The sequence below is a fragment of the Aulonocara stuartgranti genome (assembly GCF_965226115.1).
Source record: "Aulonocara stuartgranti genome assembly, chromosome: 18".
Lineage (NCBI taxonomy): Eukaryota > Metazoa > Chordata > Actinopteri > Cichliformes > Cichlidae > Aulonocara > Aulonocara stuartgranti.
Window position 1 is genome coordinate 16,117,038 of NC_138954.1, and position 19,857 is coordinate 16,136,894.

At 40.3% G+C, this 19,857-nt stretch overlaps 1 protein-coding gene across 3 annotated transcripts; it reads left to right on the forward strand.

Moving 5' to 3' along the window:
• The first annotated feature begins 503 nt into the window (after nt 1-503).
• Nucleotides 504-13,855, forward strand: wnt3a (wingless-type MMTV integration site family, member 3A). Of its 3 annotated transcripts, none has more exons than XM_082514131.1 (4): nt 504-777; nt 5,460-5,701; nt 10,760-11,025; nt 11,123-13,855. In XM_082514131.1, the coding sequence occupies exons 1-4, from the start codon at nt 656-658 to the stop codon at nt 11,600-11,602; spliced, it is 1,110 nt and encodes a 369-aa protein (XP_082370257.1). In that variant the 5' UTR covers nt 504-655; the 3' UTR covers nt 11,603-13,855. The 3 variants fall into 3 exon arrangements, with proteins under 3 accessions (XP_082370257.1, XP_082370258.1, XP_082370259.1); XM_082514132.1 differs by lacking the exon at nt 504-777 and adding an exon at nt 1,002-1,119; XM_082514133.1 differs by lacking the exon at nt 504-777 and adding an exon at nt 2,440-2,534.
• Nucleotides 13,856-19,857: the final 6,002 nt, after the last annotated feature.

Consider the following 19,857-nt stretch of genomic DNA (forward strand, 5'->3'; position numbering starts at 1 on the left):
ATTAAATTAAGCCAACCCTTCAGCTTGTTAGAAGCACTTCCAAACCTCTAATTTTACATTCATGACAAAGAGGCGCACATAAAGGACTGGAGAGGCTTAATTGTGGTCTGAAGCAATTCACACATATTTATTTCTGCATTTTAGAAGCTTCAAGCCAGGGAGTGAAATCCGGACAGGTTGTTATAGCTACGCAATCCACAGGGGTTCCGATGTCTATTTAAAAACCTTCAGACCCTCCCTCTCTCCTTTAAACAACATTATATATCACACACACGCTGCATGCTAATGCCGAGCAATTCTCAGTGAGCACTAAAACACATCTTAAAATTAGCTCATTCTGGTGTTTGAGTTCAAGCTCCCTGACATGGCAACAGAGGGAACATATCATCAGAATTCCCCCTTTGGCAATACCTGCTGATTGGGTCCTAAAAAAAAAAAAAAAAAAAAAAAAAAAAGCAAGCGGCTTTTAACTTTTAATATTTGGCTCTGAGAGTTCTGCCACGAGCACTCGCGAAAGAGAGAGTTGCCTCTGATTTTTCTTCTTTCATTTTTTTTCTTTTGGAGAAGAGAAATAAAAAATTGCCAGTGCAGCTTCGTTTTCGTCTTTTGTTTTTCTTTTTTTTTTCTTAGCACTTCGGTTAAAATCCGTACGCGGATGAGTGCGCATGTAGGCATTCTGCTTGAGATGTTTTACGAAACTTTAAGGATGATATACCTTGGATGTTTCCTGTTGCTCTGTGGGCTTACGCATGTCATGGCAAGCTATCCTATCTGGTGGTAAGTTTAATTTTCATTATTTCCCGGACAAGAAGTGACACATTAAAAAACATGCGGGGATTGTGGATGACCTGTAATTTTGAGTTGTTATAGTTGTGACTGCTTGTCTGTCAGCTGCAGAGCTTTAGCGTGTGGTGACGGTGATCTTTTAACGTTACTTTTTATAATATTATAAGACATGCACAATGTGACTTTCTAATCGGGTCATTAAAATGACATTTAGTAACCCATGGAAACCGAAAGTATACAGGCGAAAGGATGGGCTGAATTGTAAACGCAAGAGATGAACGAAACGTGCAACTTTGCAAATCGGGAGCAATTTTGATCTCCAGAATGCAGCAGGTGCAAACTTTATGTGCTTGGAAGCGTGTGTCTATGTGTGCTCGTGCGTCCAGTGTGTGCGTGTGTCTGTGTGCGCGCGCGCGCGTGGTGATGGTGATGTTGTCATTGTATGTTGCCATGTGTTGTCATTTTTGCACTTAGCTCCCGACTTCATGTTTTCAGTCTTTCTGCCATGTAAATGCCAAAAAGAACCAAATGCGTGACGCTGACATTAATGAAGCAGAGCAGAGCTGCGTTAAAATTACGATAGTGTAATTAGTTAAAAAAAAACTACAGGATTATTGTATTTTGGTATGTTGTGCTGTTTTGTAATATTTCAGCTTCATCCATCAGTCTTAGCTGTTATCAAAGCACAGAAATATATACATATATATATATATATATATATATATATATATATATATATATATATATATATATATTTCTGCCTGATTTCTAATAAATCATTCAATATTTGGAGGACGCTTAATCTACTTTTCTTAATGGGTCCCCTGGTGGTAAGACTGATGAGAAACTAATTACATGCTCAGCTGGAAGGAAATCCTGATATAAAAGTGGGCCCTCTGGATGGAGCGATGGGGGGACTGCACAAACTACTTTTTTTTTTTTTTTTTTTTTCCAGTGTAATTGAATGTTTGGTTTACTTTATTTACTTGATGCCAGTGCAAGATAAAGTTTTGCATTTTTTTTCTTGGTACTTTGGCAAACACAGCCAGGGAAAACCTTGAAATTCACCCTTCATAAGAGTTTTCTTTCTTCTTTTTTTTGTGGAGCTTGTTATGAATGACACAATGGAAGAACAGTTTTCCATTCTGTCATAGCTGAAACCCTGCAGCAAGCCCAGAGCTAACTTCTGTGTTGATTGTTTGATTTTGGAGGGTGCCAGTGATTGAAGGGTCTAACAACAGGGGTAAACATAATGGAAGCAAATTTTGCTGCATCACTCCCGCCTATACAAATAATGTCTAAGTGCAAAAGTAACTCATGAAATCACTTTTCAGTTCTTTCATTCCTGACACAATGCTGAACTTTTTTTTAACTTGAAAGATTACTTGAGTGATTTTTCTGTCTCATGGCAACTCATCCCAAGTCAAATAATGTGGTTCCTTTGGGATTGCACTTAGCATGCCTGCATTGTCTTTCCGTTTGCTAACAGCATGCCAGCCATCTATGATCTAGACCTTCTGTGAAAAGCAGCTTATGATGTTTTGCTGACAGAAGCTTGCCTTCAAGCAGCCATGGGAGCTGCATCACTCTCAACCCCTGCACCGCAGTCGTTCTTGGGGATACGGCTCTGCACTAAGACAGGTTCATGTCTGTCTATTCTCGACCTGCCATGACATAGCCTGGCTGCACCCGCCACCCCACCACCTTCTTCACTGGTCCACCCCACCTTAGAAGATAAATACCTGGAGGTGAAAGCTTGCCGCACATTCCTTTTCCCAAACATATTCTCTTGATGTCAAAGTCGGCTCCAAGGCCTCAGGGCCCACAAGTAAAGTGGTAATTCTAAGGCACCCTGCTTGGGCTTGCTGAAATATGCATTAAACCTGTACTGGATAAACTTAGATGAGTGGGGGAAACTTTGTACTGAGGCAAAAAGTCATATACATCGTATATATTTTGCTTAATTTATCTGTAACAGTTATCACTAAGGTGCTCCTTTGAAAACAATAGCCTTAAGAGCATGAGTGAATCCTGTGTTTCCTCATTAGTTGTACTAAACATCACATGTGCAACATCTCTGCAAAGCAGGAGAAAATCAGTGGATTTCTTTTTTTTTAGAAAGAATTAAAGAGATTAAAGTTGCCAAGACTCAATAAATACCTAAAATCTAAATAATACAGCAGGTATTTTAAAATAGTTGTTGGAATTAGTATCCAACAACACAGTCTTTTGTGCAATAACTTCTTAAAAAATCATAAATCATCCATGGTGAAACATGCCCCGCCGCCTCTCACGGGCCATTTCCTAACACAGAAAAGAGGTGGCAGGGATTACTCAGCCCCAATGAGACAGGCATGGAGACTCTTGAGCCAAGCAGCCTAAGCACACTGACTCACATTGAGCTTGTGGGGTACAGTTCAAGACAGTGACAGGGCAGAAATACCTCTGCTGACCCTCATTGGTGTGAGTACAAGGACCTTTAAAGTTGCTGGTTTTCCCAAGATGATATTGCCACTGACCTTCATGATTACCTGCTGTTGAGATGCACACTTGCCAAAAAAATTTGAATGCAGGTTCAAGAAGAGACAGAGAAAGAGCTACAACTGACAACTCCCTTCAAATCCATTAAAAAAAAGAGAGCTCTGCTCCTAACCTGAACATCTGTACCAGTTCTCTTTGGCTGATGAACTTTCACCAGTAAAAAAGAGGTCAATTGTAGTAGGAAACTGCCTTGTGTATTGTTGTTTGTAGCAGACAAAAGGCAGATAAATGCGATATGTTCTGAAGAGGTTTTTAGCATGCCATTGCTCACTTACTGGCTGTCTCATTTATGATGAATTAGGCTGGTGTAGTCTGTAGAAATTAGGCAAGAAATTCTGTTGAAACCAATGTGACTCATTGCTTTGATGTTTTCTTGGGAGAAATAACAGGAGTAACTCATTGGGTCAGTTCATGGCTCAGGAGCACCTTTGACACCTGGCAGACATCCTTAATAATTACAGAGAGCTGAAAATCAACCTTTGAATGTAAAACCTAATTGAGGTATTAAAGGTTGGTACGATGAAAGCCATCAGAAACCGTCAACATGTGGGGTCATTTGACTGTGAGGCTCTTTCTTTTCTTCAGGTTAAAAAAACCCCTGCCTGAGGGCCAAAGTCAGGAATTTGGTAATCTTGTTTTGATCAGCGATTAGTCCTTGAACAGCAGTGAACAGGTCAGCAGATAGTGAGCTAACTGCAAAGCAAAACACTGCACACCTGCTCTTAAGCTGCATTTATAGAGAATCTACATTAACCATTATGACTCCAGCATCGCCCAGGGGATGACAAACTGAACACTCCTTCCAGCGTTCAGTCCTTAATAGACAGTTGATGTAAATTAAGGGCTTGTCTTGATTGCCAGCAAGCTACTTTGTAGCTACTCCAAAAGGTATTTGCCAAAGATAACAGGAACTGTGCTATTCAGTAATTTGGCTGTTCTGTGCCATTATGAAAGAGTCAAAGTGCTGATTTGATAATTTACCATAGAAGGCAATTACTGCAGGCCAGTTATTCATGCATTAAAAGAAAAAATATCATTTTCATCCATCTGTTTTCCATCCATGCTTCTATCCAGCTTATCCCGGCCAATTTATTAATTTTTATAGATATATATATATATAATCAAATGTATTTAAATGGAGAGTTCAGAATCCAAATTCAAACCTGTTAACTGCTTTTATATTGGTAGAAGAGAAGAATTAGAAGCCGGAAGTAAATATTTGATTTGCTTTGGAAATCTGTTTTTTAAGTCATTGAGGGGCAGAGCTTTGCTGTTTTTAGGCTAAAGACAAATCGAATCAGCCTCCAACACTTTTTGCACTGCTTGATTAGAATTCTAAGAAAACTATATAAAATTTTAAACAAAATGGCATAAATCAGTATGCCTTTTGTGCAATGCGGAAATTCCAAAACATGGCCATGCAAGCACCCTGCAGTGTCTTTTTAAGTCCTTCTTAAAAATGGGTCATTCATAAAATGGATATCCAATATCTGTGATTACTACCTGCTAAAAGTCTTAATTGAGAGGACACAGAAAATAAAGACAAAGAGAAAGCAATACAGGCACAAAGAGAGCAAGAGAGAGAGAGAGAGAGATGTAATCAGTGAACCAAGTTTGCACTTGTTGTATCCCAGAATACCTTCCTCAAAAGAAAAAAGGAGGGGAGGTTCAGCGTTACTCTTAATACACTCTCTGAAGTTTCAGCGTAGGGTTTGCACTCTTATTACCCTAAGCTGAAGGCCTGTTAAGTGTGCGGACAGTTAATAACAAGGTGCAGTTTTCCAAGTTGTCAGCTTAAGGTCTATGAAGACCTCTGGATGCATAACGGACTTTCATCTTAAACAGAAACACTGCCTGCTTCTGAGACTGCAGGGCTGCAATTTCAATACACACAAAGGCCAGGTGCCTGCAGAGAGGGTAGTTGAAGGGATAAAGAATGGATGTCTAATGGTAGCATCTGATACAGAAAAATAAACACACACAATCAAACGTACTCAGACGTAAAATTACACTGCACCAGGAGGGAAATTAGTCCCCCACTTGAGTGGTGTTATATCAGTAGATAAAGATGCAGACAGATAAGATATAATTATCCAAATGCACTGACAACACGACTTCCTTTCTGCTTGTAGGTCACTAGCAGTCGGCCACCAGTACTCATCACTGGGCACTCAACCTATCCTTTGTGGCAGCATACCAGGCCTAGTGCCCAAGCAGCTGCGTTTCTGCCGGAACTATGTGGAAATCATGCCGAGTGTGGCTGAGGGGGTGAAGATTGGCATCCAGGAGTGTCAGCACCAGTTCAGAGGCCGACGCTGGAACTGCACCACGATCAGTGACAGTCTGGCCATTTTTGGTCCAGTGTTAGATAAAGGTAATGTTACAAAGCACACAGAGTTTTCTTTCCTGCTACTTTTCTGTCAAAAAATAACAATTTGTAGAGTCCTTAAGTCTATAAAGATATTTTCTTGAAGAAATGCCACTTATCAGTAAAAAGTAGGCAACACTTTTTGCAGAAAGAAAAACAAACTATGCCTTTCTTTGACAGGAAAAGATGACCAGAGTAAAGTAGTATTATTAGCTTATGATGACTCCACTGTCTTTGAATATGTATTTGAGAATGTCTTAATCTCTGCAAAGTTCTTAGAAGTATTTAGCTCTTTAAACCGACTGAAAAAAAGAGCAATAAAAGTGACTTATCATGTCTCTCTCCTGATTAACTCTCCCATTAACAATTCTATATTCCCTTTGTCTTATATTTGCATTAGAAGAGCTGCACTCCCAGCATGCATCATTCATTATGCTGATTCAAATCCTTGTTTAAATAGACTTTAGACTGAACAAGTCTCGGGGGTCTGCATGCATGCAACGATGTACACGACTAGCCTAAGTCGAGTGAGTTCTGTCTTGTTGGAGTTTTCTTTAGGAGGGGATCCCCTGTGATTGCTGGTATTTTCTTCTGATGTACTTTACCCAAGAGATGAACTGAACTGAAGCATAGAGGTTTTCCAAAATACATTTTAGCTTATGCAGTGATAATTTTCAGGCATGTGTCTAATCATGAGCTCAGGCAAGAGAAATCCCCATTGCCCAGAAAACTAGCCATAAAACCAAGAAAGAAAGAAAGATGATATATGTGTATATTTAATAGTTAATGCAGTTGATCATAATAAAAATTTTAAAGAGTGAAATATTTCTTAGTAATTAATGAGGGGCTAGTGCAATATTTAGTGTGCAGACATAAGTGTGATCTTTTTACTTTATTCCATCTCCCAGCAGGAAAGCAAATGAGACTGTTTCCCAAAACATCAGATTCACACTTTGATTGGATAGATGAATTCTTCTTCCTGATTTCTGAAATGAGTTAAAATCAAGAATCCATGCAGGCCCCAGTGGCTGAGGGTCGTGATCCAAACTCGTCATCTAGTTTACGGAAGACTGATGTAAACACAAGGGGGCCGGGGGTCACGTAGGGCAATTGCTTTTAATAAACTCTTGAGCCAGTTGATAGAAGAGGCTGGAGTTGAAGTAGGTGGCTAACGATAGGGGTTCTCAATCCCACTGCTATTGTGGTGCAAAATGCCACCACGTCTTTCCCTCTGCATCCCCTCCCAGGCCTAAATTGCAGGGGTGCTGACTGGAAAGAGAAGGCGGCTACTGGGCTCTAGTAAATCATTTTGATTGGATTAAGGTCACTCAGGCCCTTAATAATGTGAGAGGTCAAAGTGGCTGGATTAAGTGCCTTTGTCAAAGGCTGAGGAGAGTAGCTCAGGGGCTCACAGGCCTTTGATAGGACTTAGTAGGAGAGAGCTTCCATTTCATTGGATTTGATTGATGCTAGTGTTTGTCCATGCAACCAGGCCATTGTCCTCACTGGTGTCAGTTTGTCTGAAATTCAGATTCTTGTTAGTCAGTTTCCTCCTTCCTTTTTGTTGCCAGATTTGAAAGGAAGAGTAGGCACCTTTATTTGCTACAGAGGCTTAGTTACTGTCAGTTCAGTGCATCACTGCCCGTGTCCACTTCAACTCCACTGAGAACATTAGAAGTTTGTTTTAAAGAAGTGGATTAAGAGGGACTAAAGGAGTAAAGCCTTTACAAAAAAGAAGGCAATGTAGTAAACGGAGTTGAACTACAACTAAAAAATCAATTGAAATGAACAGGTTGTGCATTTTGAAGATAAGTTTAATGGGTTACATTAAACTATATGCACATAAAAATGCTCTTACTCAATGTGAGCATACATTAGTTGACCACACAAACACTCATCTAAGAGTATTATTACTTTAGAAAAAAGCATATCTTATATCATGTTCTCTCCTTACACATGGTCTAAACCTCTTTTTTTCTCCACACCCCTGCCTCCAGGCTATGTCTGCGTCAGTGCTCATTAATTTACATTAACTAAAGTGTCAAAACATGCACCACTGGAATCTGCCTGTGATGAAAGGTAATAGAAAGCTGCACAGGTGTTCCTCAGTCTGCAGAGCCGATCCCAGAGCTATTTCGGCATTCTTGGTATTTACAGAAAACCTGAATGCTATATGGGTATAATCAGTCTCCAGTTTATGACTCATGTGATGGGATTAGGTTTCTTTGCTATAAAAAGTGGACAGTCACAGTTTCACAAGTCTTAACACCCGTACAGGAAGTCAATGCACCGTCATTTTTCTTTTTGAAGATAATGAAGTTCACTGGAAATTCCTATTATGTAATTTGTTAGCGATACTGAAAAGTTTGACACTATTGTAGCTCTAGCTTGTCTTCATTCACTGTGGGCACGTTTGCACTGGGCAGGATGCTTTGTTTGCCAGGAAATACAGATACCTAAATTGATCTAAATTATTAAGTTCCATCTAAACTAACCAGGAAAAGGCCAGGGGATGTGGGTTGTGACCTATGACCTGAGGATGAGAAAGAGTAACTATTTAGGATGAGCCAAAAGGTCCCTGCATTTCATGAGACGTATGTCTCTCCATGCTGGGGGAGGGAAGCTGGCTCACCAGTATATCATTAACTCTGTGCAAGAAAGAAAGAAGGGATGTGGTAAATGGAGTTGATGGGGGGACCTTAGCCCCACTCCCCGCTGGGCACTGCTCAGAGCACAATATCTTCGCAACCATGAGATTAAGCAGGAGAAAAAGTGCTTTTCCCCATTCACACGCCCTTTAGATTGTTTTATTAAACCATTTGAATAGGGATTTCCCTGTCTGCCGACAAGCAGGGTCCAGCCAATGCATAGTTCTCTGTTGCTATGACTTAACTTGGTCCCCACTAATCACTAGCCAGGGCAAATTTCATATAAAATATCTGGGGCTATTGTGGGACTAACACAGCGTGACAGTGGCAACACAATAGGGGATTCAACCCCCCAGCAGGTTGTAGGGACCGCTTGGCCTGCCAGAGTCTGGCAAAGTTTGGTGGAAAAGCATTGTCTGAGAAGAAATACCACAAATTGGTCATAAAACTAAGGAAAAGCAGTGGAGCTAATGTCACAGGTGGAGTTTCCAGGTACAGTGAATGCTGTCAGAGGTGGATTTAAATCCAAATGAAAACACGCGTTTAAAAAAATGGGTGATTGTTCTGATTAAGTTTTCATTAGTACCTTCCAGTGAGTTTTTACTGTCATGTATAAATGGGCCACACACGAACAGTGATACCATACCATCGAAACTAAATTTAGAATGTGTTGTATGTTTATAGTCAATATCAACAAAAAAGGTAATCTGATGAATCAGAAGCTTGCAGGTGGGGCAAATGGGGCAAATTTTCAGCAAAGCTCTTCAAAATTTTAGAGATATTTCCATTTTCTTGAATGCTTATTCATTTGATAACACCAGGCTTTGTGAAGATCTTGTAAAGTAGCTTGTGAAAAATTGTAAATACTATATAAGAAATCTATTATTTCACACAGAAATGCCAGGATATTTTTTGTGTGCTTCAATCCTTCTCCACTGACTATTTTACCACAACATTGCACTCCCCTCACATAATTCTATGACAAGTTCACAGAATATCTATGCTGATGGCTGTGCGCTCTTTTTAGTAGCACAGAAGTATGTTCAAAGATATTTTCAGACACAAATGTTAGTTCCAAAATCCTTTTTCGGCATTTGAAATTAAATCTGTTTTCTAAGTCACTTCAGATTTAATGTAAGCCAAACACCTTAGATATTCACTCAAACTGAAAACACAAAGCTCATGCTCAGTCAGCTTTAGATGAAGCATGGTGATGTGTAATTAATCACTGTAGACAGTTCCTTCATGGCGCAGTCTTTGGCTACTTTGACTTTTCACGAAAATGAAACAACACCAAATAAAAAGAAACGTGTTGGATTCACAAAGTGGGATTTGAGGAAGGAGAGCATTAGTTCAAATGTATTTGAACATTAGTAACCTTGTGTGTATACAGTAGTGGTAATGAAATGGGTGGTGAGGGATGCCAGTAGACCTTTTCTCTTGCATCATTGTTTCTAATGCCCTTTAGTCCTGGAACTGGTTGGAACCTGCTGTAAGGGAGGAGCTCGTTCTCCCCTCAGCTTTATATGCCTTTACTTTTTTTCTTTTCTTTCTTTCTTTATCATTTTTTGTTCTTCAGACAGAAACGTGCACTGTTTCTATCAAACACATACTCAAACACATCTCACGCAGACAGCGCAAGATTTCAATATTGATCTTAAACCATTTCTTTTACTCTTTTTTTTATCTTTAGTGTGTTCAGTTCATGTTTACTCCTGAAGTTTCCACTTCATCCTGTCTCTTCTCCTTCTTTGTCTTTGCTTGTGTTTTTGCAAGACCATACAAGTACATATATTCAAAGCAAACACTCCGTCTAATGATTCATGTTAAAGCAGCTGACAAGGAAAGGATAGAAGGAAAGTCTTTCCCTTTTTGGAATGGTATATCTGTTCGCTAAAGACCCATCTCCATGTTGTGTCTATGAGCTGTCCCCTCAGTGTGAGGCTGTTTCCTAACCTTTCAAAAGCTTAATTGAGTCTCTTAATTAAAGGCCTGTCAGGCCCGTCTCTTCCTCTCATCTCTCTGGAAGATCCTGATCCCTCTGACTCATCAGTTAGCTATGTCAGACAGAGACGTAGAGGCCTTGCTGGCCTTATTTAGAGACAGGACGATTGATGTCTGGTTAAATTAACCCACACACTGTTGCGATATAGTAGATACAACCCAAATACAAGCAGCAGACAGGAGTAAAGGTCTACTTAGTTTGTTTGATGCTTTCTTGTTTTGTTTGGTTGAAGATGTTTGCTGCCAGCATATCTTACATATTATTAAATTTACACATTGTATATATTATATATTATGTATTAAAGCTATATCTTTCTTATTCATTTTTATTTAAATTTAATATAAATTGAATTCTGGAAATACTCAAGAGATACATTATCCAAGTGATGCTTGTCTGTCTTTGTCTTTCCAGCCACTCGAGAGTCAGCTTTTGTTCACGCTATTGCCTCAGCGGGAGTGGCGTTTGCGGTGACCCGTGCCTGCGCCGAGGGTTCAGCCAACATCTGTGGATGTGATACACGTCACAAAGGCCCCCCTGGTGAGGGCTGGAAGTGGGGTGGCTGCAGTGAGGATTTGGAGTTTGGAAGCATGGTGTCCCGGGAGTTTGCTGATGCAAGAGAGAATCGGCCTGACGCACGCTCAGCAATGAACCGCCATAACAATGAAGCAGGGAGAGTGGTTAGTTCTCTTATTCATGTTTTTGCTGTGTCTGTGGTAGCAGTTCTTCTGCTTTTAAAAGTTATATTAACTAAACTTTATTTTTTTTAATCTGTAGTCTCTCAACGACAACATGTTTCTGAAGTGTAAGTGCCATGGACTCTCTGGCAGCTGCGAGGTCAAGACATGCTGGTGGTCTCAGCCTGACTTCCGAGTTGTTGGGGACTACATGAAGGACAAGTATGACAGCGCTTCTGAGATGGTGGTTGAGAAACATAAGGAGTCCCGTGGATGGGTGGAGACCCTGAGACCCAAGTACAACTACTTCAAACCCCCTACAGAGCGCGACCTGGTTTATTATGAAAGTTCACCCAATTTCTGTGACCCCAATCCTGAGACCGGCTCCTTTGGCACTCGGGATCGCATCTGCAACCTGACGTCCCACGGCATAGACGGGTGTGACCTCTTGTGCTGCGGCAGAGGTCACAACACGAGGACTGAGAAAAGAAAGGAGAAGTGTCACTGTATTTTCCACTGGTGCTGCTATGTCAGCTGTCAAGAGTGCGTGAGGGTGTACGATGTGCACACCTGCAAATAGAGAGGTTTTTGTCTTTTCTCACCAAAACATAATGACTTCACTGGGTTGAAGAAGAAATGCAGATTCCCACCTGCAAGACCAGAGAGACTGTAAAGCTCTGTGACATGTGCGCGGACAAAGACACAACTGCCTCGTGTTTTTATTTTGATGCTACAAAGAGTGAGTCTCTGCCTAAATTAACTGAAACAGCTGAGTAGGTGTCAAAGTCCACGAACGTCACCCTGATGGATGGATAGTTGTGATGATGGCAATAATGTTGATATCCTTACCGAGCATGAAAAAGGTGTCCTGATGTAGGAAAGGAGAACTTGACAAACACCATATTGGTGATTTTTTTCCCAGTGTAGTTACTTTTAATCAAGAATAGTCCAGCACTACCAATGCTTTCAAATCTGCAAGGCAAAAAAAAAAAAACATTAAAAAAAGGCATTTCGTTGAAAGTGAACGTTTCCTTCAGTGTGTAATCATCGCTTGTTTTTGCAGTGAAAAGTAACAAGAGTTGTGAGCAGGTCACATGATCAGACACTCAACAGCATGTTTTCTCCTCCTCGACATGACTACTTTATTTGCGTATTTTTGAACACTAACACGATCATTGTGTGCGTGAGTGTTTCTTTTACAAAGTGTTATATGTTACTGATGTTTGGGTAAGAATGCACTTGCACCTGAGTGAATGTAGTTGTTTGCTGTGATGTGTTTACATTCTCAATCTCTTAAGCTAACCAGTTAATATCTGCTTTAAACCACTAATTTTATTCGCGAGTAGAAAGGAAGCCACATCCAACAAGCGTCGGCAAAACGAGAATATAGTACGCACATTTCCTGAAAGGCCAGAGAACACCTGGATCAAAAAAACCATCAAGAGTTATGACCAAAGACCAGAAAAGAGCCTCCCCATCCACCGCATGAGGCTGTGATAGTCAGTACCATTGATGAATATGAAGCATGTTCTCCTTATTCTTAACAGTATTAGTGATGTGCCACGTGACTCGGTGTGGGGAAAGCTGTTATTTATTAAAGGTGTATTCCCATATACACATATAATATAATATTTAATCAAATAGAAGCATACTCCCTGGTAAACACAGCACAAATGGTAATTTAAAAAAGCAAAAAAAGAAAGCAGACAAAGCTGTATTTTATAAGCTCTCAATATTGCAGTGTAATTTGCAGTAATGTGATGACCAAAACGTGTGTATGCGATCATCCTCAGCCGTGGCTTTTTGTTCCCAAACTAAACAACAAGCAGCATCACTGAAACTATCAATACTTCCTTTGTTTTAATGCTGCTACGATAATATGTGTACGTGTTTAGGTCCTTACACACAGTTTGTCCTCGTCTGTCTGTTTAATATGTGTATTCTTTGGCATGTATTGATTCTTTCTGTGAAAGAAATCTATTATAAGTAGTTTGGGTTAAAAAAAAAAGTGAAGTTTTACTAATTTTTGCATACAGTTTAACCAAATAGACCAGAATAGAGTTTAATATGTTATTTTAGTCATCTGTTACCTTGTAGTCATGCTAAAACACCAGGGCTAAGATGAAACACGTTGTGCTCTCTTAATTTGAGAAGAAATACAAAATAAAAATTCTTTTTTTACTTACGTGGAAAATATAAAACTACTGAAAGCTGAGACAGAAAGTTACATAAAGTTTATGAAAAGTGCGTTTCACTGATCGCCTCCACTGTGGAGGAGTGTGTAGAGTTTCTCATTAATGTTTACAGCTAATGTAATGCTACGTCTCAGGCGTGCGCGTTTAATTCAAAAATGCCCACCCAGGATTCGATAACGTCACGACTGAAAATATCAATAAACAGCCATAACCAGTTTCACATTTTAGATCATTTTTAGCAAACTACGCAACAACCAGCATTCATACTAAAAGAGCTGTTACAGTACACTTTTTCTGTGAGTGATCGCCTGTATGGATAATTTGGTTCGTTCTAATTTGTTTTTGTTAAGTCTTTAAATCCAAAGTTTTGTACAAACTAGTTCTGTGTTTTTATGAATTTCTAAAAGCCGATGTTTTTTTATAATTATTTATTTTATGCTATGTACATATTAGTAATTAAAAGTATATATTTGCGGAAATACATGTTTTGAAATGGTGTTGTGTGACTTGTAACTTGTAGCCTTTTTACCTCATCTCTGTTGTTCCACTGACTGGATACAGGTGTTTGTCCTACTGCCTGTAGTAGATTTCTAAACGTTAACTCTGTAACACCAAAATAAAATAAAAAATATTTTAAAAAAGAAAAAAAAGAGACAATGTTTCTTTTTCTGTGGTTGAAGATTTTTATTACAGTTTTTCTCAGTCGCTTTGGTGCGTTTCTCAGATCAGAATTGAAATTCTCATAACTATTAGTTCAACCTCCACAACACTCAGTCATTTGTGCACATCATAGTAACAATTTCTCCTCTCTCTGAACAAACTTCAAATGATTTTGGACATGAATCAGTTGCTTCCATACATTTCCCTGCTGCTTTCTGACATTTCCATTTGCTTATGTCATGTCAGTCAAAAGTAATCATACCTATGGATGCTGAATAGTCGTTCCCAATAAAACTAATAGTCATACATCCATTGCTTGAGTCATCACACACAAAATTGTTGAACTAGTTATCACATGCCAAATATTGGCCATCTGTCAAGCAAATCCTATACCTTTCTGTATCATTGTTCCTGGAAATGTCTCCGAAATTGAACAATTGATCTCAGGTGAATTACAGCTGTCACTCATGAGGAGGCGTGTGAAAGTTTAGTTGTAACCAATGACAAACAACTTGTTCACTGTCAATTATGGATGAATCCTGTGAATCCCCAATTGGCAAGCATATATAAACTGCGCAGGAGCTAGTGTGTACCATTTCTACACTTCTGTGACACAAAATGGAAGGTCAGCACCGTGGAAGAGGGGTGAGGATGCGGGGAGGAAGGGGAAGGGGAAGAGGGAGAAGAGGCAGAAATAGGCAGATTCCTAATGAAATAAGGGCTACAATTGTGGACCATGTTGTCAATCACGGCCTCACCATGGAGGAGGCTGGTCGAAGGGTGCAACCCAATATTGGAAGAACTACTGTCAGTTCAATCATTCAAACATTCCGTAGGGAAAACAGGTATGCAAACAGTAATACACTGTACTGTACTGTGCCATCTCAGACACATCACATGTTACTGTACTGTATTTGCAATTTCACAAAAAGTTCACTCTGCACCACATAGGATTGTAAGATAACCTCGCGGAGGCGGAAGAGGGCCCCTTTTTACCCCACAGCAAGAAGAAGCCATTTGTGCAATGGTCATTGCAAACAATGCAATAAAGCTGAGAGACATACAAAGCGCTGTCATAGAGAATTACACGGTATTTGGCAATATTGAATCTGTTTCAATTTCAACAATTGACAGAGTACTCAAGAAAAATGAAATCCACATGAAGCAATTGTATAAAGTGCCATTTGAACGAAACAGTGACAGGGTGAAGGAGATCCGTCACCAGTATGTGCAGGTAAAGCTGGTCTTCTATGTTCTGCACTGCAAACTGTTTTACAGTACTTCGTAGTTTCATGCAGTACACTTGCAATTCCACAGCACATACTCTACAATGTGTTTTACTAAATGCATGCATTACTGTTTGTTACTGTACACAGGCATATTGTGACATTGCATTTCTGTCTCTCTCTAAAGCATGTACTGGAGCTGGAAGCCAGGGAAACACTGCACACATTCATATATGTTGATGAGGCAGGTTTCAATCTGGCCAAAGGCAGAAGGCGTGGAAGAAATCGCATTGGACAGAGGGCAACCACTGAAGTCCCTGGTCAGCGCGGAGGGATTATTACCATGTGTGCAGCCATCTCAGACAACGGCGTCCTCACCCATATCGCCCTTCTTGGTCCATACAATACCCAACATCTCCTGACATTTTTAGACACTCTTTACAGGGACCTAGTCCCTGAGAATGAGAGAGGTGGAGGCCAACTCAGCAAGTATGTTGTTGTCTGGGATAATGTCCGTTTTCACCACTCCCATCAGGTCAGAGAGTGGTTTGCAGCACATGACAGAATTCTGGTTGAATATCTCCCTCCATATTCCCCATTCCTTAATCCAATAGAGGAGTTTTTCTCTGCCTGGAGGTGGAAAGTTTATGACCGGCATCCACATGAGCAAATGGCCCTGCTAGCAGCCATGGATGCAGCATGTGACGACATCACAGCAGGGTCCTGCAGAGGATGGATTCGCCACTCCAGGAGATACTTTCCTCGCTGCATTGCGAGGGATAACATCTGTTGTGATGTAGATGAAAATATGTGGCCAGACAGACAGGAACGTCTGGATGTGCCAGAATGATTTACTGTACTGTTACATGTGCTGTTTATTGTTCACATTAGTGCACAGCTCTACCAAATGGGTGATTTTATGTTTACATGTATTCTACAGTGAACAAGTGACTGTAGCATATTTTTCTTTTGCACAATTCTGTAGGATTACAAACACTTCTACACAATGGAAATGTGAAACGTACGTATTCAGTGTCTCAGTTACTCCCAAGACTCCCATAACATCTACAGTGACTTTACTGCACATTTCAGATGGCTGTACAGGTAGGCCATAGTGCTGTCGTCAGCATTTTCAGGTGTCACCAATTGTTTTTGCAATGGGAAACGCTGAAATTATAAACTGTCATAGTGGAAACATGACAATGCCATTTGACTATCTTGTTCATAAAGATGGTGTCAAGACTTTTCATTTTGATGGCACTGACAGTTTCATTGACATGGATACTTGCTTTTGAGGTATGGATAATCAATTCTGTGCATGTGACGTGCTTTTGCAGGCTATCCACTAGGTTTTGCAGTTTGCACTAATTGTTTTGGGAAATGCACTAACTGCTGTGCAAATGTTAGTGGTGTTCTGAGGAACGCACCAAAGCGACTGAGAAAAACTGTAAAAACATGCACAACTGGTGTAGAGCACCCTGAATTACGTTGTACATGTACAACTACAATAAAGGCTATTCTATTCTAAAACAGGGGCGGCCAATTCATTTCCCCAAAGGGTCAGATTGGACTGGGACTCTCTAGATTAATTTTATCTCTTCATAGACTTATTGGGGCATGTGCTCATTTTGGCCCTTGGGAAAATGCCAACCCATTATCAAAGATAAAAGTGAAAGATAGATAGATAGATAGATAGATAGATAGATAGATAGATAGATAGATAGATAGATAGATAGATAGATAGATAGATAGATAGATAGATAGATAGATAGATAGATAGATAGATTTATCTTTTAAGCAGAAAATTAAAAATTGGTATGTTGAGTTAATCATAAACACCAATAGATTCAAATCCTAATGCCCAACCACAGGCTTTGGATTTGTTGTGGGACAAAAGAAGAAAAAATAAGGCTGGACTCATAATTTGATTCCTTTGAGAAACTGCAGAGGCCAGCTGTGCTTTTTAAGAAACAATAATGGCAAAAAAAATTCTTAGTAATGAGAGTTTAGAATAAGATGGAGCTTTGTTGAGGAGAAAGACCTTATCTCAAGATAGATTAGGAGTTGGGTGTGAATAGAGCCCACCAGTGTTCCAGCTCAGCTGCTGGACCCCTGATAGTCTTTGAGCCCGGCAACAATGTCACCACCAGAGGCCAGGTCTCAGTGCTATCTAACCCTATTATCACACAGAAAGATTGATACACACCCCCTCCAGAGTGGAAGCACCACAAAAAAGTGATACCCTTCCGTTGTCATTCATGTGAATTTACTAGTGTGCTCACCTCCACATCGAGCTATATTTTAAGCTTTCTGTCCCAGTTTAACTCATTACGCGGGTGCACTCAGACACTCATTAGAGTGCTGCAGCTTCTAAACCCCTCCCCATGACTGAAAATGAATAAAGACAAGTTGAAAACTCTGTTGTGTATGAACCTGGGAGCCAGCCAGGTTCAGGAGTTATCTAACGGCCTGGAGGGTGTCGGCAGCTCATTCCACAATGCAACCTTTGACATTTTTCACACCAGCTCAATAGGCGAATGAGTAGAGAACATGAAACACATCACAGGATGAACAGAAACTCGGGCCCTGCAGCAACAGTGTGCTTTCGTTTAAGGAAATAGCCCCTTCAGTCAGACCCTCCTTGCTGCTTTGTCACACAAGTGAGATGAACATTGTTAGCAGATAGTTGTCAGAGGAGGCTGCAGAAGCTGCACTGAGTGAGATGGCATCCTGACTGTGAGAACTTTGACGCGACCAGACTGCAAGTGCCGCCACCCAATAACCATATAAATGGAAGACAATGGACCTAATTGCAATCAGTGTCCTCTTTTTAGTTTTTGTCCTTAGTTTCACCCTGGCATTCAGTCGAGACCGCTGCATGCATCTCAACAAAGCCATGTTGTTGTGAGGAGACCAGAGCGACATATATGCAGCGGAGCAGCGCAAAGGCCCACACTCTCATGACACAATGCAAATACTCCCACAGAAGTCACACTTTGGTTACAGCCAGTTTCTGTTTTCCTCATTCTGCATCTGTTTGATCTTTATTCCAACACAAGAATCACAAATGCTCAGCTATAAGTCGGGATTATTACTCCTTATTGTGATACGCTCAATTTGATCTTTGATCTGTCTTGAAATATATTTAAAGGTAGATTTAAATCTTAGAAACTTAGCAAATCAGAATTTGAACCTGAAATGTTCTGGGGCAAAGCTTGTCGCTTTAAAGAATGATTCTCAAAGCTGTTCTTTGTAGGCCGTACACAGCAGAGGTGACAGACCAAAATTGAGCTACAGAGAAGAGTGAAGTGTGTGGGCGCTTCATTATGTAACTGACTTTGAAGCCGGTCTTTTGATGTCTGGGTGTTCTTCTCTCTGGATTCAGATCACTCCCTTGGATTCACGCATTTAACATAGCAGCGCGTGCGGATGTAGAACAGACGTTAAACTATTTTATATGTATGGATATTAGAAACATTTGTGGTGTACTGCTACAGGGCCTGACAGCCAATGAATGAATTTAAGACACACATCATAAGTCTCGTCTTGATATCACAGACTATTGAAATGTATATTAAGTAATGTATTCATATGCCCTGGAGGTGATAATGGCTCTCACTTCTGTTTTCTAAATAAATAAACCCTGACAGCACTCACACCTCACCCAACACCTCACCCACTAAATTCTAAATAAAGATTTAACGTGTTGCGTATCACACAATAGCAGTCACTTTTTGCCACTTTTGGATAAACGTTCGAATCACGAGAAGAGAAAAATCATCTTTTACAGAAAAAAATGTGTTTTTGTTCCCATGCTGAAACATCCTAACATCAACACCCGAAGGGGAATGCGTGTCACCTGCATTCGATGAGGATGATGGCTTATCTGAGAGATTTCTAAAGAGGGCAGCCTTCACGAGAAGAGATGTGACAGCTGTAAAGCAGCCTCATCCCCTTTTGAAGTGCCTGTTTGTATTGTTGAAGCTCACAAAGGAATTTTGTCACCTCTGTTCTTACAAGAGAACATTAGTCAAGCTGGGCTGATAACATTGGGGGGGGGGGGGGGGGGGGATATGGGGAGACTAATGCACTACAGGCATGTGTATGCGATACCAACCCTGATCACTTTTGCCTCATCAGTGCTTGTCGAAGAAGCCACATGTGTTTAGATCTGCTTTTGTAAGATGAGTTGGTAATTGAGTGCTGAGCATCTAGGTTAACAAGGGGTCCAGATCAGCGTGAGCTGGAGGCCCACACAATCACTCATTAGTCCACCTTTCACCTCTTTGCAGCTCAAAGCAGTTCAGCAGGTAGGATGAGCGTCTCCAGCTGCAGGCTCAATCTTTCTCACTGGCATTCATTTCTTTCTGGGGAATCATATTTTAAGATCTACAGCAGCATAGAAATCATTGCAGCATCATGGTTTTCAGTTATTGTCACTTTAAAGTCTGAAAGCTGTGATTTTAGTTAGTTGGTAAGTTAGTTGCTGCTTTCAGAGCATGCAAACTGTGAGAGTTGGTTCCTGCTTGTGTCGGGGTTTCAAACACGTGCCTTGAAAGTCTTTGAAATGAATGCAGACTTTCAGGATAGACTGTCATTTCTTGCAATGGTGGAAAAATAAAACCAGCTTACTTCCTGGTTCCAAGTAACACTGAGTATAATAATATCTGAATGTAAATCATGCCAAAAATGTTATTTCTGTTTCTTATTTGACTTCCTTTCTTTTTTTTGGGTGCATTTAATCATCAGTTTAT

Coding starts and splice junctions, on each gene's coding strand:
- wnt3a (XM_082514131.1), top strand. CDS start 656: ATGAGTGCGCATGTAGGCATTCTGCTTGAGATGTTTTACGAAACTTTA. Junction 778..5,459: donor GCAAGCTATCCTATCTGGTG/GTAAGTTTAATT, acceptor TTCTGCTTGTAG/GTCACTAGCAGTCGGCCACC. Junction 5,702..10,759: donor TGGTCCAGTGTTAGATAAAG/GTAATGTTACAA, acceptor TTGTCTTTCCAG/CCACTCGAGAGTCAGCTTTT.